The following is a 25,046-nucleotide window of genomic DNA, read 5'->3' as shown; positions in this document are numbered from 1 at the left end:
CGTTTAGATTGTCCCCATGTGTAGTGTGTTTTCCACAGAGGGAGGATTTCCTGGACGTTTAGCCCTCGTCAAGGACTCGACTGAACTGCCGAGTGAAGCGAAAAGTACCTGTTGATCCCACCGACCAGGTGATGTTGAGGTTGAAGTTCTCGGAGGCATTAATGGACATGTCCAAGTTCTTGTTGGCCTTCAGACACAGAACAGAAATAGAATATATTAACGTGATAACAGCACACAGGAGCATCATAGTTGGAAGCACATAACTTCATTTCTCGGGTGTAGTTACCTGCTCAGGTGAGGCCATGAAGTTGATGGCAGTGTAGTGATTATCATCTTCTTGGATGAGGCTGAAGGTGAATTGGTAGTCGATCAGGAGATTGTCTGTTGTTGTGGGAGGGGACAGGAGGGACAGGTCTCATATCCTTTCACACCATTCGACCGAACGTAAACAGTATGCGCTTCCAGCTGGGGCTACTAGTAGGCCGACGTGGATGCGCTATGGAAGTACGCCATGAGGTGATAAACTTCCCAGCAATAGACGGCATTGGTGGAGACGAGTGAAATCAAAATGTCTGTAATCAACGGCGGCAATCAGGGGCTACAATTTTCTCCTCGAGTGGGGAACAAGTAGGAATACCGGACGCTGACAGCGGGCGGCGATAATCCCCCCGGAGCGATTAATAAAGTATCGAATGAGTCACCGATATCGGGCACATGTTCATCAGATTCACTTCATCCTCGTTTACAATTTGTACCACGGGTGGTTTTTGTTGGTTTTCAAAGAAGCAGCGCCGTAGAGGACTATTTGCAGCGGACATTTCATAGTGAATAAATAAGTCTTTCATCCGAGCAGTTTGTAAAAAAAAACAACTACGTGGATTCAAAAATGTTTTCTTACTCGTGCTCATTAAAATCAGGTGAAAATAATAATGAGTGTCGCTCCATTAAATATCATCTAATCGTTCCCATCACACGGCTGCGGCGGCACAAACTGTTTTGGAGATCGAAAAAGGGAGAAGCCAACTAACGTCACACACAGAGAGAGATAACGTCACAATGATCGGCCTAGTCCGCGTGGCCTTTCTGATGGTCGGGGGTGTCCCGTTTTAACTATTTAGAAAGCCCCGTCGGTGCGCAGAGGTCAAAGGAAGCTCTGAGCTTTCAGCTCCCTTCTTCCCCTTCGCTGAGCTGCCTGTCAGGCTGTGGCATTTGGAAGAAGAAGAGGAAAAAAAGGAAAGAACTTGGCAGAGGCTCTGTTGTCAGTGGCAGAATGTCGAAAGAGAAAAACACCGCAGCACCGTGAAGGACGCCACGTCGTGCAAACACACAAACAAACAATAGGACAGCACACACAGGAACCACCGGGGCCCCGGCTGTCCATTTTCATGTGCTTCCCGCTTTTTATTTCCATCACGCGGCTTCACGCGCTGCTCACCTTGATCCATCTGTGCTTCCCACTCGCGACAAACTAACAGTTAGTCAACCTTCTAAACCAATGAACGATTGGGTCGAGGGAGGGGGCAGTTTACATTCCTCCGTCTCCTTGATTAGCTCAGTCACTCACTCCTTCTGATGCACTTGACATTTTCAAGACGAGTCATTCAGTCACTGAACAAGCGCCCCTGGTGCCAAAGTGCTAAAATGCTCCATCTGCTCAGAGCGGATGAGAGGAGGTAGAGAGAGCAGCGAAGTGTGTGTGTGTGTGTGTGTGTGTGTGTGTGTGTGTGTGTGTGTCACGGCCCCCATGCAGAATTACTCACAGTAACAGGTCCCTCTGAGTGGATTGCCAAGGTAACGGTTTTCTGAGTCACATCTGCAGTGAAGGGAAGAAAAAACAAGAGAAGGAGCGAATAAGATGAAGAAGAGTGCTAACAGACTGAGAGGGAGAAGGTGTACGCCAGCGCATTAACTCCTGCTGTTGGCGACTCATCAAGGGTTTTACTTTTACTTAAAAGTGAATTTGGTTTTTTTTGAGGGGGGGGGTTATCAAAGCAACACAGTGCTGATCCCAGAGCGCGGCATCTTAAAAAGGTAATGTACCAAGTTGAATCCCTCGGGCACCTCGCAGCAGACGGCACAGTTTATGGAAATGACTCCCTGCTTGATTATTTGAGAAATGTGATCCCACATTGAGAGGTGAAAGCTAGAGATCAAAGGAAATAATCAGATGGGACTGAGCCGGATGTGGAGTTTGGGAACAGGTTCGAAAAAGCCCAGGGCGAGTTTAACTCATGTTATTCACATTTGGTGATCAGAGTGAACATCTTCCCAACTCTCACTTGTTTACCTCGGTGAGAAAAAAGGCGCGTCACTTTTCGTCGCCTCCTTAAAGTTACGCTTTAAGGGTGAATGCCCAGAAAGATCGGGGATAACCGTGTTGTTGAGTGGATCCAAGTCATCTTAAGTGCACAATATCTCTTCCTAATTGTTGTTGTGACACCGGTTAACATTTTCTTTTTAAACAATGTTGAGGAGGAACAAAAGCTGAACGATAAACATGTTATTAGGAGCACGTCAACGGACTTGTCATTTATGTCTTTATAAATGATTTGTAAATATATGGCAAACATTTCTTTCACTAAAAGAAGCTTTAAAATGACGTACAAAAAAAAAAACACTACTTCTGAGGCATTCTAGACCCTCACTGTCGCCGTTATACAGATGGATTTACACATGAAGCAGTTATTAAAAAGGACACTAATGGGCTTCACGAGGAAAGAAATAGTTTAATTTCTCCTTTAAAGAGCTGGTGAGGGAAGCAAAAAAATGTCTTATAACACAAATATAAAACTGTGACTAATAAAGAAAACAAAAACTAGTTATTTCCTAAAGGGGGAAAAAAAACTATGATTACCTCGCACAGTTTGTGTTTGTAGCAAGTGTGAAATGACAAAACGCCCGAGGCCGATGAATCCATAACTCAAGCTAATGAGTGTCCTGACCCGGGGCCAAACACGGCGGGAAAATTGGACAATTACTAAGTTCCATTTGCCTGGAATCCATTGTTGTTGGTTGGCAAACACTAAATCTAAAGCCTCAAACCTCACGACTGAAACAGAACAGAAAAACACAAACATGAACTGATTGTTGACGAGGAAAAGTCGCACATCTTCGCTCACCATTTAAGACCGCAGCCTCTTTACGCTTCTGCTAAGTTGGATTGACACGTTTTTAAAAAGAGCCTTTAACTCAGACCGTTGGACCTACTGAATCAGTAGATGGGGACGGGGTGCGATGGGGCCCCGTAAGGTCACGTGTGTTGTTCAAGCCACGACAGCTTTAAAAACACACCCACATCGCGGCGTTATCAAAAACAGACTGGCGAGTACAATAATTGAACATTCACAGAGCGCCATCAGCCCGCCGCGTGTTAATGAGGCTCATGGCTTTCAAAAGGCCTGTAATGAGGATGAACATATGGCCGGGTTCATTGGATTCAAATGTTGCTTATCTCCTTTTCAATGCATCCTTTCGCGCCCTCCCTCAATCTTTACCCGTCCACAATCGACTCTGAACCTCGTCGTCCCTCTGCCGGAAGGAGAAGAACTACAAGTGCACCAAACAAGAGAATATGACGATGAAAAACGTCAGAGACACCAACGCTGCTCCTGAGGAGGAAGAGGAGGCCGAAAGAACCGTTACAGTGAGTGACTCTGCCTCTAAAAATATCGCATTTCGGATTCACGGGACAGACGGCATTCTCTATTGACGGCATCGCACAAAAACACTGTCAGTCACATGAGACTGAAGACGTGTTCTGACACCTCAAGTAGCAAAGGGGAGCAATAAAAGAAAAAAGAAAAGTTGTGGCTGTAGCTCTGGTTTGGTTTCAGGAAGCTCGTGAGCATGCGTACTAGATGAGCTGCGTGCTCTTTCACTGCGGTGCAAAGGACGCGGGGACAAACGCCGCCTCTTTGGCCATTTAAATAAATACAAGTGTATAACGCAACCCAACATACGCAGGATCTTAATTTAATCTACACCTGCATGCACGCGTCTGAACTTCATGCAGCGTCCCTCCGTTGCATCTTAATTTGATCTACACTCAATTCAGAACCTTCGACAGAGACAAGAATAATCCAGAATACTTGTAGGCATCACAATAAGAAATATTCCCCTGACCGCTCGTTTGACTCCCCGCGCTGTAATGCAGCGTGGACCTCATCAATTGTTTCTTTTCAAAATCAATTTTATTCTGCACTGATGGAGCCGCTTCGCTTCATTACGGCGACCATTATTTTGAGGGCCTAATGGCGTCCGCATGTGTGAACGCGCGCACGTGTGGAGAGATGAAGGAGAACCCTTGGGTGGAGGTCTTTGTTTCGGGGTTGCTGCTGAGGAGGTGAAAGGGGGGGGGGGGGGGGGGGGGTGGTGTCTGGCGCTGATTACATGTAATGAGACACCGGAAATCGCATTATCAAAAAAAAGGGGAAGAGTCAGTCGACACGAATCACACAAATCACATTAGACTTGGATGAAACGTGATATGTCCGAAAGGTTTGAATGGGAAAACGCAAAAGGGAGGAGGGGGAGGGACGTTCGGGGGCAACTAGGCTCATGTTCTGGCTGAATATGTGCCTATTTGATGATTGGCCGGCTGGGGCTCGCTCGCCCCCCCCGTATTGATGCGGTGCTCCGGTTCCAAAGGGCCGGAGACTTTCAGTCTTTGCCACTTGCTCCCGAGGTGTCGCGCAGCATTGTGCGCTGTAGACAGAGGAGTTCTTTTCTCGCAAAGACGTCATGCGTCCCACTAAGACCCACTTAGTGGGTAAAGATGAGTCACTGCTCCATAACAGCACACTACAGCTTTCTCATCTACTGAGCGTCTAGAAGATAGAAGAGCAACTTCACCACCAACCAGATAGAGATTTGATTACTAAAGTTAATACCAACCTGTGATTAAAACCTGTGCGGTTAAAACATACAGTATGGTCCCACTACACAATCAACAAAAGGTAAGGAAAGACCAAATGGTGAGATTGGATGAAAACGATCCACATTGTTCAGAATGTACACTTCAACAATTCTCGTACGTACGGATTACGTGACTAAACCGCATTTTATTCAGCGAGAAGACGACGTGTCAAAAGAATCTAGTCTGACTGACTTTTAAAAACGGTTTGTATTTTTAATCATTAGGGTTCCGGTTCATTTAGATGCAACACAAAGTGATGACAAAACACAAACCCGAACATGTTAAGAGAAAATTGGGGATGTGGTCTCAGAGAGAGAGAGAGCGGAAACACTCAAGGCATGGTCTGTGTGTCTGTGTGTGTCTGTGTGTGTGTGTGGGCATGTGTGTTATGCCAGTGACCCTTTCATAACTCCTACCGCATTAGGGGAATTAAAAAACATCAGTCCATTCTGCTTACAACTGGGAAAGCAGACAGCTAAGTGAAAAAGGTCCTCCCACACCAGAGGAATCCACCGCATCAGCAGAAATAGTGCCGCAGGTGGGGTTCCTGGCCAATAAAGCCAACTGACGGCTTTCTGTTGTTGCAGCACGCAGCCCAATCCTTGTATGAGTGGAAAATCAATGCTCTTGACCTGTGACCTCAGTCTGTGAATCCCATTACATAATTAAAAGAAAAGGCTTAGTGAAGTCAGACAATTCCCAGTTTCAACGGATGAATGAAATAATTAATTAAGTTTTGTTTGTTTGTTCTGAACAATAATCAAAATAAAGTTCAAATCAAATGAATGAATGCAGGAATTGATATGAACTTTTATAAGATTTATTTAGCTATACTGTATTTCTGAATAAATCAGGACAAAACTCCAATAGAGGGTTGTTTGCTAAAGTAAAAAAGCTCTAGGCGGCTTCTACCTTTCATTAAGATGGGCTCAAATGTCATGTTTTTGTGATATAATTGTGACCAGCTATATTAAAACAAGGAGCCACGTTTCTCAATGTGTGTGTGTTGTACTCACAGCTGGCACTGGTCCCCTTTGATCCCCTTGGTGGTGCAGAAGCACTTGCCAGATAACACCTGGCACACATTGGCATGACCGTTGCACTTGCAGGCTGGAGGAGGCGACGACACACAGACAGAAATGGAGAACAGAGAACATGGTTGATTAGCATCGAAGAAAAACAAAGCAATGGATGAGGTGTGTGTGTGTGTGTGTGTGTGTGTGAGAGAAAGAGAGCGAGAGCGAGACTAGTCAGTGATTTCCATGATTGCCTGCAGTGTTTGTGCTAAGCTAGGCTAGCGGCATCTCCTCCGCTGTACCGAACATGCGGAAAAGAAGCAGATACTGAAAACAAGTGTATTTCCCAAAAGACCGGCTGACCCTGGAAAAAGAAAAAAGAAATATGCCCCCTCTAGATAGGACGCTTCGATACCTGCGAGGCATCGGCTGCGTGTGGAATACAAATAGTTGTCTGAGAGGACTCTCTATTGAGAGTGCTTCTAGTGTGGCAGCTTTTCAGGTTTGCGCCTGCAGGCGACAAAAAAACGGACCTATTCGTGTTTGGTTGACAGAGCTTCAGAACAACGAGAAGGTGCATTACAGCAGGGTCAGTGGACACACAGTGCGGATCCTTCTTCGGGCAGATTTCCCCCAAGGTGCTACGCAGGAACATTTCGGGTGACGGGACGGCTTTTAAACGGAGCGTCACCGCTGGCGAAACAATGAGGTAGTTGCACTCACTGTGTGCAAGTCACACTGGATCGGAGCGGCTTCCTGAGCGGCCGAATATGCGATGGATTCCTTGTCTGTTTGAATGCAGAATGAGTGGGAGGAATAATCCCCCTTAACAGGTCACCTGTGTAGTTTCTCCCTACGGGTTACAGATATAGCCCGTGCATTAACAAATGCTATCGGGGTCTATGGGGGGGGAGGAGAGGGGGAGTCGCGCTCACAGTCTGGCAATTCAAACAATAGCCTCCTTGCAATTTCCCAGGAATGCTATTCATGTCTCATAAGCGGCCAGTGCGGCGGCTAAATCCCCCCCCCCCTTGAACAGGGAAGCTACCAGACCATCTTATATCTACTTACTAATGCAACCGTGACAGCTATCAAATGCACAAAGCATTATTACATATTTAGTTAGAGGCCCGTTCCTTTGCCAGCAGATTAATGTTTACACCCATTCGCCACATTAAATTCAGCGAGCATTACGCGCTTTTGCTTTGTAAACATGAATGCAGTATAAATTATGGCTCGCAGTCACTCCAGCAAATTTATTCTGCAGCGAGCAGGAGACACGGATAATAAATCTGCATTATGTGCAATCCAAATTTCAATCAAAACACTTTTATATGCAGAAAGAACAACCCGAGTACAACAACTTGACAATTAGTACCACAATTAAATCAGTAGGGATGTGCGTCAAAAATTTGTAGCATGCCTTTATTTTGTCGATGTTTCAAGAGCTCAACAGTCTTGTATGCGTGCGTCCGTGTGTATTCTCGATTCGATATTAAGAGCCGTGTTTCTTTTTTGAACAGAGCAGGGCTTCAGGGGTTGAAAAAACAGAGGCGTCCATATTTGACCTTGAGCTTCACCTACAATTGCCACAGTGTTTCACCTCGGCTCTTAATGTCGGGAAAACGCTTCATCTTTAACAAGTAAACCAATAGGGAGGAGATGTCGGTTTAAGACATCATTTACGTCGGTTAATAACACCCAATAAAAAGGAGGAATATTCTCATTAATCAAACAAGACCGACCAATTGTCATCAATTTTTAGCAATACACAATAGTGCCCTCTGTTGGTTAAGATGTTGCACTACTTTTTATCTATGACACTGTGTACTAATCAAAGTTTGAAAGGAATTAAAGAGTTTTAATTTTCCTAAACCAACACTGCAGCTATGGTCCGAATAAAGTAAAATGAAGTAAATCTATTAAGTCTCACGTGTGCACTCACCTTGGCATTTGCCGCCATTGGTGGGGTCTCCATGGTAACCGGGCATGCAGGTCTGGCAGTGAGGACCAGTGGTGAGGTTGCGGCACTGTTCGCACACACTGCCGTTTACACACGTGCTGTGGCCGTTACACTGGCACGCTGAGGACGAAACAGAGAGCGGTCACGCCGAGGCCGCCATGGATTATTATTTTTAACAAATCAGGGGTGCGGTGACAAGCGGCTTTATCCTGCGTTTGTGTCCGGGTCACACAATCGTTTGGATCGTGCTTCTAAACTGCAAGGATTTCACAGCAGACCAATAGAATTTAATGTTAATGTGATTGATGTCGTTATCGTTTCCAGGGAAAAAGCAGCGGCACCATCAGAGCTGTCAAATAGCTTGTGCCTGCCACGTCATTGATTACAATTTAATTATTATTTGTTTAATTAGCCTGTATGTCTTTCTCCTATTGTTGAAAATACAGACTCAACAACTAATGAAAAAGGACGACTACAAATAAGTGATTTTTTTTTTTAAAGTAAGATAAGTAAACTTTGTCAGAATTTATTTTCAGTTGCATTAAATATGAACTGAGACCATCAAAATCCACCATTGAAATGACAAATGGTTCATTTGAAGACACATCAAGGTGTGCAACTTAAGGCGTATACCCATAATAAGGAAAAATATCACCAAAACACCTTCACATGTCGCTCATTTAGCACGGTTTTTACGCATTCCTGGTACCACTGAGTCGGCGAGCACTCCTCACGTCCTCGTCTTACATGACGTGGCCTCGATGACGCCATTAAATGGCACACGAGCATTAGGTTGCACAGAGTCAGGAGGGAGGGATTAGTTGCACGGGGGAAGCTGTAACATGAAGCCTCGATAAGAACGCGACAGTCAATGGGCGAGAACGACCTCTCAGGAACACGCGCTGGTGACAAAACCATCGAGGGATTTCAGTCGGACCCTCAGGAAGTGGATTCCCTTACCGGGGCAGTGAATGAAGGCCCACTCGTAGCCCTTGTCTTTGGGGCAGACGCCCGGCTCCAGGATCATGTCCCCGGACGAGATCTGCTGGCCCTGCTTCAGCGGTCTCTTCATCGGCCCTCGGTAGGACCCCTCGGTGCACAGTCCCTTCCCCGTGCTGCTGGGGTCACCGCACCAGCCACACTCGGGCTGCTCCAGGCACTGGGAACACGTCCGCAGGCCCGAACAGTTCTGGGCTAAAGGAAAAAAATAATTAAAAAGAGGCATGAAGTGGGAGGGACTTGCTTTTTATTTCTTACCGTTTTATCTTATCTTAAAAAATGGGATTTCTATATTCTTTCATATTCCTTTGTCGATCAGTTTTCATTGCATTTACCTGGTTAGTTATCTTCTAGTTTATTCTAGCTCTCAGGGTTATATTTTTTCAGAAAGCCTTTTAAAAAAAAAAAAAAAGACAACTTTGGTATTTTGTTTATCGCTCAACAGGACCCGCAGATTAAAGAGCATTAAGGTGTTTTGAAAACCTCAAGGTGGTTATCGGAGGAGCGTTTAACAGTTGATTGAGAGGCGAAAAAGGCAGAGAAATGAGGCAGAAGTTTTACGACTAGAGCAAAGTTCAGTGAAAGGCTTAAATGTGATGAGCCGAGTGGCACCTCGCTCTGAGCCCAGAGGGCCGATGCCGTGCTGTCAAGCAATTTAGTGGCCTGAAAGTCCAAACTGACAAGTTTCACGCCGCCACCTCTCTGCCAGATAGACACTTGAAGGGGGGAGTGGGGGGGGTCATTCTGTTTCAAGGAGACAAACACCAAGTGCTTTTACCTCAGTTTATGTCAAACAAATCTACAGCTATTCCTCTAATGGATGTGAAGCCATGGCAACGGCGGAGAGCAATCAGTACAAAGTACTGAGAGCCATTTAGGTTTGTTTAGACGACTGCTGGCGAGTGGCAGATCTCTCACTCAAGCAGCAGGACGAAAGACAAAAAAAAAAAAGAAGCATTTTGAAACACAAAACCCGCCATAAAAACTAAATCCAGACAATAAATCAATACGTGCAAGCTCGAATGACTAAATGTGGGGCCTGGTGTTCAGCAGACTCCATAAAAATAAAACCAGTGTCTGATAACTGCCCAGAGCGATTTAAAACAAAAACACCTTCAGTATTTCTACACTGCAGTCGAGCCTGGGCGCCTTAAAATACAATGAATTCTAGATTGAAAGCCCAAAGCATACTTGGGAATAATGCGATGGCCGCAATACAGAAAGATGTTGGCAATGAAAGAAAAAACAACAATAAAAGAAAAGGGTTGCATCTTCACAATTGGTTAATTTGCGTTATAATTTTTGTTTTTTGTTTTTTTGTTTTTTTAAGTGTGAATTAACAATCATAACTTCCCAGAACCCAAAGCAACATCCTCACACCGACAGCCCAGAAGTCACAGATTAATGAATTAATCAATCATCATTAATCAGAGGTGCTCCTCTCCCATCTTTTCTCCGTCCCACTGAGATACCCGAGCTTTGGGTGTCGTATTGGTGACGGATCAGACACCAGTTTCTGATCAATAAACTGTATTTGCGTTTTTGGCATAAAAAACTCCCCAAAAAGACTAAAACATTGAAGCAACTATCTGAACAATTGTCCAGTACAGTTGAGCCATTGTAGCCCCCCCCCCCCCCCCCGCCCCTCCAGGCCAGCGCTGCTATCAAAGAGCCAATCAAGCCCCGAGGAAAACAGAGAAAGTCAACTCGACCGTGCGCGTTTAAAATTCTGTCTGAAGGACGTGCAGCTTCGGGGAGACGGATTCACAGGAGAGACGCGAGGCCGACGCGTTTGATCTGGGAGAAATTCTGGATCGCTACTTTTATGGTGAGGTAGAAGTCAGATAGCTAGAACCACGGTTAGAAAGGGCTCTTCTCAATAGCAAATAAACAAACTACCAGCTGAGAGTAAATTACCACAAAAAAAAAAAAAAAAACTTTTGTTACAATGTCAGATTTCATTTTCAAAGCCCAAATGGGCCATTTATGTTTGGTTTGAAGTACATGTGTGCTGAGCATGCGTCAAGAAAGCCTCTGTGCACTGCCAGGAAAGGAATAAAGTAAGCGAGGTAATTCCAGACTCAAGTGCTGGTTGAATCCTTTAAAGCCAACGTGAAAGTCGGAGAGAGCAAAAAAGGAAGAAAGTACCGGTACAAAGAATTTATAGGACACCCTTTTTGTCCTTCAAGCCAAAAAAGCCAAAAAAGAGTGCAGAACATCTCACAACACCAGCTAACGCAAATTTATTGCACACTCCCTAAATTTGTTTTTTACAATCTCACACAACTGCGGCAATAAATGGTTAAAAAATTGGGATGGCCTGAGATTTGCTCATATTTTTTTACACACATTATACCGTACGTGCAGCCATTCCTTCTGTGTTTTGTAGGCTTCTAAGAGACTACGTTTGATCCTCTTACGACGAGCTAACAGTGATAGTCCCTCCGCAGCATCGGGGTCAACAGGGGAATATATAACAGTTGGGTCTAATACATACACATTAAAAAGATTTTTTTTTTTTTTTTAAAGCTACCATAGCCAATCACAGGGAACTGACACCATTTTTCACTGACACAAACGCCTTCCCCTATTTTCCTGCAGTTGATGAACGTTGAAGACCAACTGAAAGCTTCTGACCGCTTTCATGCCGGACCGCAGACTCAAAAAGTGCTCCTGGGGATTATGTTTGGTAAAGAAGGCCCTTACCCACACAGTCCAAAGTCTGCCACTCCAGACACTGGCCGTAGGGGAACGAGATGACGTAGGTGGTCGAGTCGACGCAGCGCTGCGTGCTGCCGCACCACATGCACTCCATGGCCTGGCTGGTGCAGTTGGCACAGTTGGTGTGCAGCGAGCAGGGCTTCTTACAGGCAGGCCGGGTACTCTGATTGGGGTTTCCTGGACAGGTAACAGAAGGAGAGGAAGGTACTCAGACTACAGATCCTATGGTTTTTCCTCTTTAATTCATTTTGTACACACGCGCCAGCGTCTCTCACCGGTGGCCTTCTCACAGATGAGGCCGCGGGCCGCGGCCGTGCACGGATTGGCCCTGAGGCCGGACACCTGCGGCTCCTCCAGGTACGCGCAGAAACCGGAGTCGCTGGGCTCGCCGGGCAGCCAGCGCAGGCTGCTGTTGGTGAAGGGAGACATGTCCTCCCAACCCCAGTACGACACGTTGATTTTCCTCAGGCCCACCCAGGGGGACAGCCGCTGTGGAGACGGAGCGAGAGGCTAAACACGCAAAAAGGCCTTAACAGGGTCACGGATGGAAGATTTCGTATCACAACGCCGGACCACGCGCTTTCAGCTCCAGCGTGCCATTTACACTGAGGGACCAAGAATGCTAATAAACGTCTGGAGAGGTGATTACTTCTTCGCCCTCAGGATGTGTCTTGTAACGTAATGGAACAATGATGGGAAATGAATAGCGTGCCACGATTCGGTTTGGAACAAAACAGGCACATTTCAGTCCGGCAGCATGACAACAAAAGATGTGCTAAGGAATAGAGCAGGATCTTTCAGCGTGTGGTGGGTGTGCAGCTCTGGCCAGATGAGCAGTTTAAATGCTCATTTCCCGTTAAAGGATGGCGACACTTCAATCATGATGCTGTTGGGACGATTGATTAATGCGCCGTGGTCAACTGCGTTGCTGGGCCGACATCTCTAGTTGCGGCGTATCACAGTACGGGTCGGACACATTCCGAATTTGCATCACAAATACTGCGTTAATGTGTTCATATATGGGTGCTTATTGGGTGGAAGGAATTTCACGACTCTGGATTAAAGTGAAAGCAGGCTGAGCCCACAGACAGAGAGCATGTGGCCAAAACGGAGAGAAGAAGCTGTGGCGGTTTTACAAAAAGGCTTCACTATTTCCAATACGGCAAAACAAAACTGAGCGAGGGGCGGCTTAGCATAGTCGTGTTTGTATCTCAGAAACTCAAGCGTGGAATTGTTGTCGAGTTGTAATTGCATCACAGTCAAAAACAAAGCGCGTAGGTTGCGCAAAGTGGAAACAATTTGAGCAATTTGAGGGGGGACAATGGTTTAGTCACAAAAAGTCACAAATTGCACGAGCTAAAAAGGCAGAGCCGCAATCAGACGGGACAGCAGAGCTTTCATCAGGAGAAAATCATCTCAGAATACATAAGTCATCAGAGCTACTGACAGGCTCGATGAGCAGAAAATCACTCCCTGTTCTCCTCTGTCAGCTGAACGCCACACACCCATCAGCCGGCTTCTGATGATAAATTGATAGAAAGATATATATATATATATATACACACACATGTTAAATGTATATTCACCTTGTCTCGTTGCTGGAGCTTCTCCAATTCCTCGAGCACAAAGTCCACTTGTTTGGAGGTGGTGAGTGAAGCGATGTTCCCGTTGAGGTTTTTGCAGTAGTGTTGGGCGTTGTCGTAGCTCTTGTGGCTGGAGTTGATCCTCAGGCAGGCTTCCCCCACCTGGCTCCATCCCTCACTGCACTGCTGGGCTGGAAGAAAGAAAGAAAGAAAGAAAGAGAAGGACGTTTTCAACCACGCGCTACTACAATCACGCTACCACGTTAAGAACAATAAAAAGGTACATTAGATATTAGATTGTTTTTGAAAGCCAAATTACTAGTAAATTATTGCTTCTTATTGAAATATAGTGGTTGTCATTTAGATGCATGTATCCATTTTGAACACAAGAATTGTGCCAAGACACCGTTCCAGGAATAAAACACACACACACACACACACACACACACACACACACAGACGCTGTGTGTGTGTGCAGCTTCCACTGCTGCAACAAGCCCTCAGGCGACAAGGCTTCACCAAGTGAAATTATGAAGCGACTGCAAACAATTCTTCAGACTCCGTCTGAGTCAACATTCGGGAGGGTGAGAGGTAAACTTAATAATCTGCCAGAACTGATAAACAACATTGGGATGACAGCTTGAAAAGTACATCCCTGCAAATAACAAAATGTTGTTTACAGTACACTGTACAAATCCTCAACTTAATGTAAATCTGTTTAAATATTCCCTTTCGGGTCACAGTCTCAGTGGGGGCATTCATTACAGTCGACCCAACATTATCTGGCAACATAAGTGCCTACTCTGTTATGAGGTGCTAACCCGCAGAGAAAGACTCTACCCATAGCACCAAGGAGATCACGTAAACAGTAAGCGTTACAGATACAGCATCATCGATTGTGCCCGATCTGAACCCAAACCGTTCAATCAGATGTTGTGCGTTTGTGTTTATGGAAATGCGCTGGTGTTTCGGGTGTCCGTCTCACCCGGCGAAGCGTGACACACGGACTGATTCTGATCCCACTGACAGTTGACATTCAGCGAGCAGCTCTTGCAATTAGCGAGCTTGCTGCACACGTGCTCGTTCCGCACCGGACACTCGGTGAAGTTCCTCACGTTCTACAGATGAAGAGGAAAAAAAAAAAGAAAATAGAAGTGACAGGGCGGCAAAGAGCGTTTCGCCGCTAATGTTTCAGAAGAGCAGAAGTGCTCCGTCGCCCCCTGGTGGGCCACTCACTGAGGTGCAGTTGCTGGAGGCGGAGAGGCACTTCTTGTCATCACACCATTGGCATCCGTTGGTGTTGGCTGTACAGGTGGCGCAGTCGGAGAACCGGTAGCACCGCTCGTCCACCGTGACTGAAGATGAAGAACAGCAGTGGTGAGTGTGCATATGGTCCAAAAGCATACCATTTTTTTGAATATATAAACACTATTTAATTTTTAATAGATGGAAATAGTTCCAAGGGAATAAGGTATGAAACTGTATCTAACTAAGCTCGAATGTCGACGATAAAAATATCAAGTCATTCAGAATAGCTGAGAGGCTGAATTACTGTGGTGTCACAGATCCGCTTTGTATGAAGCAGGAATCTACCAGAAATTAAAGCGCTAATGAACACCCCAAAAAATCTTGGATGTCTGTCTCTCTCACCAGCTTTCGTGGGGCAGAACGGGGCGGGACCAAGGCTGCCGTTAGCCATGCTGGGTTCCCAGGGGAGACAGCGGCCTCCACTCCAGATGCAGCGGACCCCCGGCCCGGCGTTCACACACGCTTCCTCCGCCGAGAAGGCCCGACAGCTGGGGGGGCGGTAAACGAGCACGTCGTTGAGCAGCACGCCGGAGAAGCCCCCGAACACATACATGGACCTGCAAGAAAACCGGCCAGCAGACGGTCAACGAGGGGAGACGTCGACTAAGACAAACTTGGCAAAAACAACATAATAAAAAGGGAAAGTGATATTGAGGCCTCAAGCAGCCACAGGGAGCGTGTTCTGAAGCATTTTGTTTTCAGAGAGACTCACCCGTTGCTGACCACAGCAGAGTGACCATAGCGGTTGACGTCCCTGTGCAGGTCGGGTTTAGGCAGGAGCCGCCACTCATCACAAGCTGAGGAAGAGCACGGGGAAGAAGGCGTCAGGGAGCATTGGGTTTGACTTTGTGCTCGTGGGGGGTGGGCGAACGTTCAAAATGGTGTCCAGGATGCTACGAGACGCCTACCGATGTCGTAGGCGAGGAAGTCGGCGGAGAAACACTTGGCGCCGTTGCTGAGGGACGAGTCGTTGTGCGTGTTCCCGCCAAAGACGAGCAGCGTGCCGCTGAGCAGCGCGGCCGAGTGCAAGTACCGCGGGAAGCCGCTCTCCCTCAGGATGAACCTGGAGCACACGCAGGACAAGTGTTAATGGACGCGCTTACCTGCCGCGTGCACAGACACGAGCGCGCAGTCAGGGCGCGTTGGGTTTACCACGTCCGGGTGTTGACGTCGTAGCGGTAGAGGTCGTCGACGAGGCCGTATTTTTTGGCGGGCAGCGCCTTGTAGCCCCCGTGAACAAACACGCTGCCGCTGGCGCCGTCGTACGTGCTGCTGTGGCCGTAACCTCCCTGGGGAACGGCGCCTTTCGTCTCCGCCACCAGCCACGTGTTGGACCCTGACGAGGACACGTGTATAGGGCGCGATAAAGGCAGGAGAAAGACAACGTCCTTAGCAACCGTAGTACAAACTTTTCTAATGTCTTTTTTTTTTGTTGAAATGCCTGCTTTTTAAACCACAACCATACTTGGAATCAAGCACACGTGTGATAAAAACAACACAATTCATATATTCATATCACTTACAATAAAAGCTGCAATGTATCAAAGTAAAAGGTCCCATGCTACCTGTTCCTACGATCTACATGAAGTCATGCGATGGGAGGGACTTTCAAATCTGGTCCGCTGATATAAGTGAGAAACAATGTGTGCAGTGCTGCGACTCACTCAGGTTGTACTCCTGAACGTTGCTGATATGGCTGTAGATGGGCGAGTAGCCAAAGATGACCAGCATAAGGGCCTCGCCATCCTCCAGCAGAACGCAGTGGGCCGAGTGACCCTCCACGGCGAAGATCTGAGCCTGGGCCGGCGGGCCAACCGCGGGGTTTCTCCGCTGCCACGTGCGACTGGGTACGTTGAACGCCCACAGCTCGTCCGTCACGTTGCCCCAGCCGGCCTCCAGTTTCCCACCAAACATATAGATGTCATCCTGGAAAGAGAAAGAGTTGCGTGTTCAAGCAAGTGGAACCAGACGCAGAGAAGAAGATAATTGCTTTTTTGAGGTTTTCGAACAACATTTTTTTTTTTTGAAATCCGTAGTCATACAGCTTGCTAAGTTTATTAAATAGGCTTGCTTTAAGCTTTGTGTTTAAAGACATTGAGGGTTATTTTCAATACTAAAAATGTGCCCTTCCTATTTCAAAGCGATTCATGTGGTTTCCCTTTTGGGACAGGGAAAGTTGAATCTCGGTGTGTGAGCGTTTACCTGGTAGGCAGCAAGTGAGTGGCCGTATCTTGGCAGAGGGCCACTGTTGATGGGAACCGTGTTCCAGATGCCGCTCTCCAGGTTGTAGCTGCAGAGCAACAAAACATTACACTCTAAACGCATTGGGAAAACACATTAAGCACATTTATTAAAAAGGGAAGCCGTTTGCCTCATGCTGCTACGGGCAGCGCTTTATTCTTCCAGTCACAGAGGGTATTGGTGTTTCTCAATTTAGCTAAGTGAATGCACCACCCACTACATTCATAAAACACACCATTGAAACCGGAAGTCTCGCGCTCGCCGTACACTGGGTTATTGATTTCTCACGGGACAAGGAGGACCTTCTCCGCACTTAATCTGAGTGTTGTTTGCTTGGATTATAATCCAAAGTGTTCATGCGTGTTCAGGACATCATGCAGACTGGAGGGGGGCTTTTAGTCAAATTAAAAATCCCTCCATTGCTGTGAAACATGTAAATAAATGCCCTGTGGAAACGCTATGCTACGACTTACTTTAGAATCATCTGGAAGGAGCTGTAGTTGAAGGTGTATCCACCCACCACCCACATGACCTTTTCATGCACCACGGCCTTCTGGGAAGCCCTGGCGAGCGACGTGCCGAAGGGCTTGACGTTTGGTATCACCCAGAAGGACTCGGTCGAAGGCACCGTCAGCGAGCAGTCCGGCCCTGCAAGGCAACGGCCAGAGACAAGTTTCAGCCCGAGGCGCACAACGAAAGCGCGGCGAGAATGTCACCCAAGTTCACCGCACGACATTTCTTTCACATTAAAAACTTCTCTTTGTTCAAACAAAGCGCTGCGTTTATCCGACGCTGAATCTCTCTCAGGGACGGACTGCTGTTCCTGCTCGGGGGAAACTTTGAAGAGCAAACATGGCGAGCTCAAACCTGAACGAAAGCACGACCACCGAACCAAACGCGAACGGGCAGGGAGGTGTGATCACATTAGACGGAGTGAGAATGAACGCCGTGCTCCAAAGAAAATGACAACGCGCTAATGATACATGCCACATGCTAATGACGGTGTCAGGTTTGATCACATGAAAGCGTTGTTTCTCCCCGGCCGGCGGCTCATGTTGGCGCGCTACCCATCAGCATCATGACACAAAACAACACAGCGGCTTGTGCTCGTCTGCTGACACCGCCTCCATTACATCTTCCGACATCACTCGCCGCAGCAGACACGGGAGGAGCGGCGGCGTTTTACAATCCAGATGAATCATATCCTACACGCCATGAATCAGTTTTTCTTTCTTCACGTTTCAAATATTTTGTCGCGGTTATCTACAAAAAACAATCTGATCATTATTATTCCACTAATGTAAACGGGGGGGGTGGGGAATTGGAAAGAGCAGTTAGATATTGTAATGGGATGGAGCCATTGTTTGGGATCGGGGTGTTACCTTGCCAGCTGTCGTTGCAGACACACAGCTTCTCTCCGGTCAGGTCGCAGTAGCCGTGGTCGGGGCTGCCGCAGTTGTTCCTGCAGTACGGGATGTCGCAGGCCTCGCCTTTCCAGTACTTGTCGCATTCACAGTACACTCGGCTGGCGGCAGAGTTGCCGGGGGTGCACTTCCCGTGGCCGGAGCAGTTGTTGGGGCAAGAGTTGACCCTGGGCAGAAGGGACAGGAAAAAAGAGTGAGCAGGTCAATCAAAATTAACTGTGGGGTTTTTTTTTGCATTTTGCAAGCATTTTACCAACAATCAGGGAGCAGAAGTCAACGGGCCTGACAAACTCCACATGTGTCAAATCAATAAAAGCCTGGAAAATGTATTTCCCACAGGTGGCTGAAGCCAAACCGCAATGTTCGGAAAGGACAAAGCGTTCTATCGCGTCATGTTGTTCTCGTAGTTTAAGATCAAACCGGATTACTTACGAGTAAAATATTTCAAAGCCGGTCAAGTTGTAGGCCGCGTCGCTGAAGAAATGTAGCAGCGCGTAGCCCGAAGTGGTCTCAACCTCAGGAACCGTCTCGTTTCCTCTGATCTCAGGCACGATGAGGCCGCTGTCAAACAAGCGCAGAAAATTCATTGGCACCAGTTTCTCAGCACCTCAGCCAATAACGCACGTATTAAAACGCTCTCACCTGAACACGGCAACCAGGGGGGCATATATCGAGTCTCCGTCATAGACGTACATGTGGTCCCAACCACATTCTGTGGCAAAGTGGTTAAATCTCAACCGAAGAACCGCATTTGGACTGCGGAGGAAACAGTGGAAAACGTTTAGATCATTTTCGGTGTCGCCGCAGGTTTAGAAACATAACAGAACACTTTATCTGACGGCGACGTCGGCTCATTTTCATTGCATCAATGAGTTCATGATAATTCAATTTACTGAAGTACTCACTAGCCCTCGATGAGCCAGGTGCACTTTGTTTTGAACTTGTAGTTGATGGGACCATCGGTGAGGTATCCCGAGGGCTCCGTCAACCTGAAAGATGACGCAGACGACGGCACAGTCAGAGCACGATTCCCCTTTGTCGGATATGTGGAGTCACGAGAGAGACGTGGACCTTAAATCCAGACTGCGATGGCAGAAAGTGCGAGTCCAAGAATAAATGAGCTACACTGTATTTTTGGGCCGTCAGCAGTTAAGGCCATGGAAGTAGATGTGGTCCGATCTTTGACCAAAAGCGATCATCGAATTTGTGAATATGTCAACGTCACATTCGGAGATTAAAATGTATATGTCCGTATATTGGGTCAAATCTATTCAATCATGAATAAAACAATTCAATCATCTGCCTCTTAAAAAGGGTCGTCTGCTCCTTTCTGTGAATGCAATGCGAAACATTTTGCAGACCAGAAGGTTCAAGTCCAACAGGTTATTTACCCACATCGGGAAAAAGAAGCAGACTAAAATGTGGTGGCACCTTGTGAATAATTTATATCAAGCCTTCAACCCTTTCTGTCTATTATTTGCCATTATTATCCCCAACGGCATAAGACATAATTAAATATAAAGGTTAATAGGAAATGAAGACATTGGAGGTACTAGAAGAAAAAAAAAAAAGAACAAATGAAGAGTGATTGATTATGAACCAGAAATAATGAAAAACTAATAAATGATTAAATCACCAGCATGGAAGATGGCAGAAAGCTTGACAGCCCAAATGAAGTACACCCGGGATGAATCGAAATGAATCACAAGGAAGAGCGATAAGAGGAGACAAATAAGCACAAACTATAGTCTCGACACAGTGAGGCATTTTCTAGACGGATGACTCTTTGATAAAGAACCTCATTTGGATGTCAAAGTTGGGACAACACTCTATGAATCTGTCAGTTGATAATGTCCCCGTCTTTACAGACAGGCAGAGAGCCTTGGTTTTTTTATTTCTGACTCTGCGAGCTTCACAAAAACACACAGCGGCTCTGATAAGAGGTCAGAGTAACACAGGCACTGAATTTATTACCTTTCATGTCCGTTTGATGTACGACATTACTTTCAATTTTGAGGGTTTTTTTGTAGTGGCGCAAGGTTGCCTACCAAGTCCGGTCCCTCTCCATTTAAAATCAGACATTACAAATAATACGCAACCCTGTACCTTTGGAAATAGGATTTATCGTAACGCTTTTTCTTTCTTTTTTTTATGGAAGCCACAGGTCTTTTATGCAGCAATGTTTACCTGACCGCGTATTAACCGTGATGCAGTTCCTCATTCCACTGACAGATGGGACATTTTACGGCTGTTTGTCTCTAGCTCGTTCCCTGCTGCTGACGACAACCCCTTCGAACCCTCACCCACATCACGGCCAGCGGTAATCACTGTGATCGAAGCGCTTCTGCAGCACCTCAGGTGGACTGGAAAGCCATTAGAATGATCCTGTCAAGGGAGTCTCGCTCAAGATATCATTACAGAGCAGTTGGACGTTTATTCTTACAGTATTACCCTGTTACCTATGTGCACCCAATTGTTAACTAAATGCAACAAATGTGGGGTCGACATGTCTTGCACCCGCATGTTCTTCCAATTTATTCCAACACTACGCATCAGCACCATGTAGGCAGCAAGGCTGAATCAATTGGTTGCAGAATTTTCCTCTAAACGACTTTGGAAAATGATTATTTTAAGGATTTTAATTGGAGTCAATGTAATCGTATCAGGCTGTAAGTAACTGTAACAGTATACGTCAGAGTCCTGATTTTCTGGTTCATCACTCACTTAGTCAAGACAATCATCCCTTTACTCACAAAACATCAGACATGCGGGGTAATGCATTATCTAAAGAAAACGCATAAATCACAAACATCCAATTGACTGAACAAGGCTACGGGCGAAGACGTTATATTGGTGGTTTTGGACAAGTACATTGAATGAGTCACTTTGGGTTTTAGGACATTACGATGGACCCTTTTCTAAAATGTTATAGATCAAACCATGATGAAAATAACAACCAGCAAATATAACATGATTGATTTGCTTGATTTCCCTATCATCAAAGCTTTGGCTAGTGATGAATCCATTCAGAACTCTCATTAATAACAGGTCAGTAGAGGCTTCGTCGATGATGATGATGGAGGGCAAAAAGCAGTTATTGTCTTTGTCACTTGAGACCGTTTTTTTTTTTGCTCATTCACAAACGCAACCCATCCGGCAGCAACCTGGTCCGAAGCGGCACTTACTTGAACCTCCCCTGGCAGTGCTGGCACTGGTCCCCGACCCATCCTCGATCGCACACGCAGGACCCGTTGACACATTTCCCAGAGAGGCAGTTCTTGTCGCAGGGCTTCTGCGGGGTCGCGTGGGTGACCAGCACGAAGTAGAAGAGCAGGACGTAGGCCACCAGGTATCTGTTGATGCCCCCCAGGTCGCCGCGGGCGGCGGGTCTGGCTCCGACAATGAACAGTTCCGTCCCCGGATGCATTTTAATGGCCAGGGTTCGACCAAAGAGCGGGGCCCGTTACGTCTGCTTTTTTTTTTGTTTTGAGGGGGGAGGAGGGTGTCGGTTACTCACGCTGTTTCCCTTAGAAGTCCCGCATATTTAGCGGAATATTGCGCATATCTGCATCCCGGCTAAGCTGCGCTTGTGTGCTAGGAAAACGCAAACGGTTAGCCCTCGAGGCGAGCATTAAATTGAGCTAACTGAGCGGGCTAACTCGCGACTAGCTTAGCATGTACCGTCTTAGCATGCGTAGCTAATTGGCCGTTTGGCCTCGGCGGAGTAACGACACGTTACTGTCGTTGAATCCGGACCCTCTCTCCCGTCCGAATGCCATCTCAGCAGCCATTTTAACGCGTAAACAGACCTCCAGAACCGGACACCGGGGTAGGGGGTTGTTATGTGGCGACGCGCGACGGTCCCGCTTCACAAATTTAGCCGGATCTTCGCCGCGGGAGAACGACGGTGTCGCGGCGTTGTAGTCGGACCTGGACCCGGTAAAAAGGCTGCCGCAGTCAACATGGATGTGGTGTGATGGGAGAACTGGAAAGCGCTTTTTTTCTTGCCTACTGGGAGGTGGGGGTCGGGAGTGGGAGGAGGGGTGGGGGGAGACGGATTGAGCAAGTACTTTAAACTGTTGTTGATCCCCACTGGTCTATTCCCCCCGGCAGCAAAACAAAAAAAAAAGAATATGAACGCCTTTAAACGTGGCCTTCGCTGACAGCAGTACGCTGTTTCCTCGTATTCCCCGCTGAGGAAGGAAAGAGAATGAAACACAAAAAAGCCCCCGCTGTTGCTCTCAAAAAGAGGACGAGAAACCGGCCCCGATGGGTTTGCTAGCGCAGCGGCACATCAGTCAGATCCTCAGGTTGGAGAAAACTAAACACGGGCTGCGCATGCGTAGTAAACACCAGTGTTATTTAAAGGGACAGCGTCGCGAAGACAAACCCTGAGCGGTTCTATGCGGCATTTAAAAGCTGGATGCGTCTTTTTGAGGTCAACGGTTTTCCAAACGCACGCTCACAGGCTTTTGATAATTGAACACCCTTTGTGACATTTTGTCTTTGTTCTTTGACCTTGAAGTGTTAATATCTTACAAGCAAAGGTCACTTCTCAGTATTTAGCCCTCCAGTCTTACATACATTGTTATTATTATTTAGTTATATCACTTTTTAAAACTCTATATCACTCTTTTTAAAATAACATCAAAGCATTGAACAATGTACCCTGTGGTATGAAAGTGAGGCTGGTAAAAGGTGTAATGTTCATTAACACTACTAATGAAAGTCACCCTCATGGTTCTTAAGCTACGATTACCCTGCTGAACCAAAGCAAAGGCTGAACTTCTGCCTCCGCATTTGGATGATGATTTTACATGTAAATTTTCCCGTGGAAATGATGTTGGCATCGCACTTGACGTCCTGGCACATCTCACGAAATTTCAGTAGGCCTACTCGACACAAATTTCTGGTGAGAAATTCAGTGGCCGGGTCAAGGAGAGTCGGGCGCCTTTTAATAAAGCCTCTCGCCGTCACTGTGCTCTGACATCAGATGCAGTGTGTCGCTCTGAGAGACCACTTATCTGGCTGTGAGATGAGGCTTGTCAGAGTGCGGCCTGCTGCCGGGGTCATATTTGGTGAAGCAGCGGGGGTTAAGGCAAATATTTGTGTTTGTCATACAGATGTGAAACACCTGCGAATGGACCCCGGCTTACAGTAGACACGGCAAAAAGGGAGTTTTTCATCTTCTCTATTTTGTTACAATAAATAATGACTTTAAATAACAGAAAAGTCATCGTTAAATTTTAAGTAAGCAATAATTGCTCATTCATTAACCGTTTATCTGGAGCCGTCCACACTTCTCGATCTACGCCTCTAGGCGGCGATGTTGCAGCAACTAAGCAATTAAGTTTCAAATCAACGCAGACTCTGTAGGAAGAAATACAAGAATAAGAGGAGGGGAGGAAAGAAAAAACTACTTTTAAAATCATTTAATGGGACGGTTCATCTTAAAATTATGTTTTGGATCATTTCATGATTAAATATTTCTCAGCTCAGCTCTTTTTGTAAATTGAAACCAGTCTCTCCATAGACTAAAGACAATTCAGCATTGCAGACGCAGTGATAACAACTAATGGAACAACTAGTGTTAGTCATTGTGACACACGGTGATGTCACGCGCGGGATACAGACGTTTTCTGTGTCACGGCTGGATTCGTCTACTTATATTCAGCTCCAAAAGTCATCTAAAGACTTTACAAATGCAACCCCTGATGTTGGGACTTTACATAATATAGATAATTGTTATTGACCGTGTGTACACACTGACTTTACTGACCAAATCCTCCAATGTTTAAGACAAAATGACTCACGGATAGTGAGAAAGAAGCAAGGCGATGTGTTTCTTTTGGGCGTGTTTGGAGAGTCATCGAAACACGTCCTCTCCTTGATCTCATAAAGACACCAGACATCTAAAACCAGCCTCAGTTCTCCCCAAACACAACCTGCCAGGCAGGAAAGATTTAAGCCTTCACAAAAGCTATCGCCTCAACGTTTTGTCCGCTCTCACACGACTCATCCGCACAGACTTTGAAAACCTCCCTTTATTTCCCACTGAGGGCTGCTGAACCAAACACAATATTATCCCACTTTGACTTAACATTCTCCTACTTAAGCCACGGGAGAACCTGTTGACGTTTAGTCAGGTGCACGGGAACCTCCGTGGTGCAGGGAAACCAGAGCCATCTTCACAAGGTGCGGTGTGTCTGCGGCCAGTGCCCTCACACATTCTCCATCCAAACGTTGTTAAAACAACAAGGAGGCACAGCGGAGTCAGTAGTGGATTCAACTTTCTTTGGAAATTCCCAGACAGTAAGAGGTTTAGACCAGATTAGATGAAAATACCTAAATCCATGGGGGGGGCTATTTTGTCAGGGGGTTGGTTCGTTGTGAACATTGTAAAGCGCCCTGAATCAAAAAGAGGATCGACTGCTAATTTGGTGTGGAGTCAGTGACCTTTGTCCCCTCGATTCACAGCCGAGGAATGCTCCTCGTGGTGCAGCAGGACAGAGATGCCGACTCCACTGAAGCACCTTTGACTCAGAAATGACATTTTGTAAAAACAAAGAAAGGTTTAGCGTCCTTGTGCCACACACACACACACGGGTAAAGCTCGATGAGCAGATATCATCCAAATCTGCACGCTCAAGACCTGAAATCACCCGTGTAGCCGGAGACTCCCAGAAGGTCTGCTGCACAATAGGAATTCCCCGGCTGGGTTAAGAAGGCGTCTCTTTTGCTGCGGAAAGACGGACACAGACGGAGACCACCCTCGTATTCAATTCATGCCGAGCCATCATGCCCGACTTACGCTCATACTTTGTGTGCTCACGGCTAAACCATTAAGTGTAAAAAAAGGTTAGATCACCAGTTGGC

General features: G+C 46.5%; 1 protein-coding gene across 1 annotated transcript in view; it reads right to left on the bottom strand.

Annotated features, from left to right (window-relative positions):
• The window catches only part of atrnl1b (attractin-like 1b), a 45,135-nt gene extending 21,033 nt beyond the window's left edge, over positions 1–24,102 (bottom strand). The window contains exons 1-23 of the mRNA XM_040175887.2: positions 21,356–24,102; positions 19,076–19,159; positions 18,813–18,926; positions 18,603–18,731; positions 18,129–18,337; positions 17,220–17,394; positions 16,708–16,795; positions 16,170–16,431; positions 15,658–15,841; positions 15,414–15,568; positions 15,218–15,302; positions 14,848–15,062; positions 14,434–14,552; positions 14,183–14,315; positions 13,201–13,388; positions 11,890–12,103; positions 11,600–11,791; positions 8,855–9,088; positions 7,877–8,014; positions 5,932–6,025; positions 1,761–1,813; positions 287–381; positions 109–187 (exon numbers count right to left, since the gene is read on the bottom strand). Of these exons, the coding sequence (XP_040031821.2) occupies positions 109–187; positions 287–381; positions 1,761–1,813; positions 5,932–6,025; positions 7,877–8,014; positions 8,855–9,088; positions 11,600–11,791; positions 11,890–12,103; positions 13,201–13,388; positions 14,183–14,315; positions 14,434–14,552; positions 14,848–15,062; positions 15,218–15,302; positions 15,414–15,568; positions 15,658–15,841; positions 16,170–16,431; positions 16,708–16,795; positions 17,220–17,394; positions 18,129–18,337; positions 18,603–18,731; positions 18,813–18,926; positions 19,076–19,159; positions 21,356–21,597 (3,481 nt within the window). The 5' untranslated portion in view covers positions 21,598–24,102. The remainder of the gene's footprint in view (positions 1–108; positions 188–286; positions 382–1,760; positions 1,814–5,931; positions 6,026–7,876; positions 8,015–8,854; positions 9,089–11,599; positions 11,792–11,889; positions 12,104–13,200; positions 13,389–14,182; positions 14,316–14,433; positions 14,553–14,847; positions 15,063–15,217; positions 15,303–15,413; positions 15,569–15,657; positions 15,842–16,169; positions 16,432–16,707; positions 16,796–17,219; positions 17,395–18,128; positions 18,338–18,602; positions 18,732–18,812; positions 18,927–19,075; positions 19,160–21,355) is intronic.
• Positions 24,103–25,046: the final 944 nt, after the last annotated feature.

Source organism: Gasterosteus aculeatus, chromosome 5 (assembly GCF_964276395.1).
Source record: "Gasterosteus aculeatus chromosome 5, fGasAcu3.hap1.1, whole genome shotgun sequence".
NCBI lineage: Eukaryota > Metazoa > Chordata > Actinopteri > Perciformes > Gasterosteidae > Gasterosteus > Gasterosteus aculeatus.
Note: the sequence above shows the minus strand (reverse complement) of the source record. Positions and strands in the feature narration are given on the sequence as shown.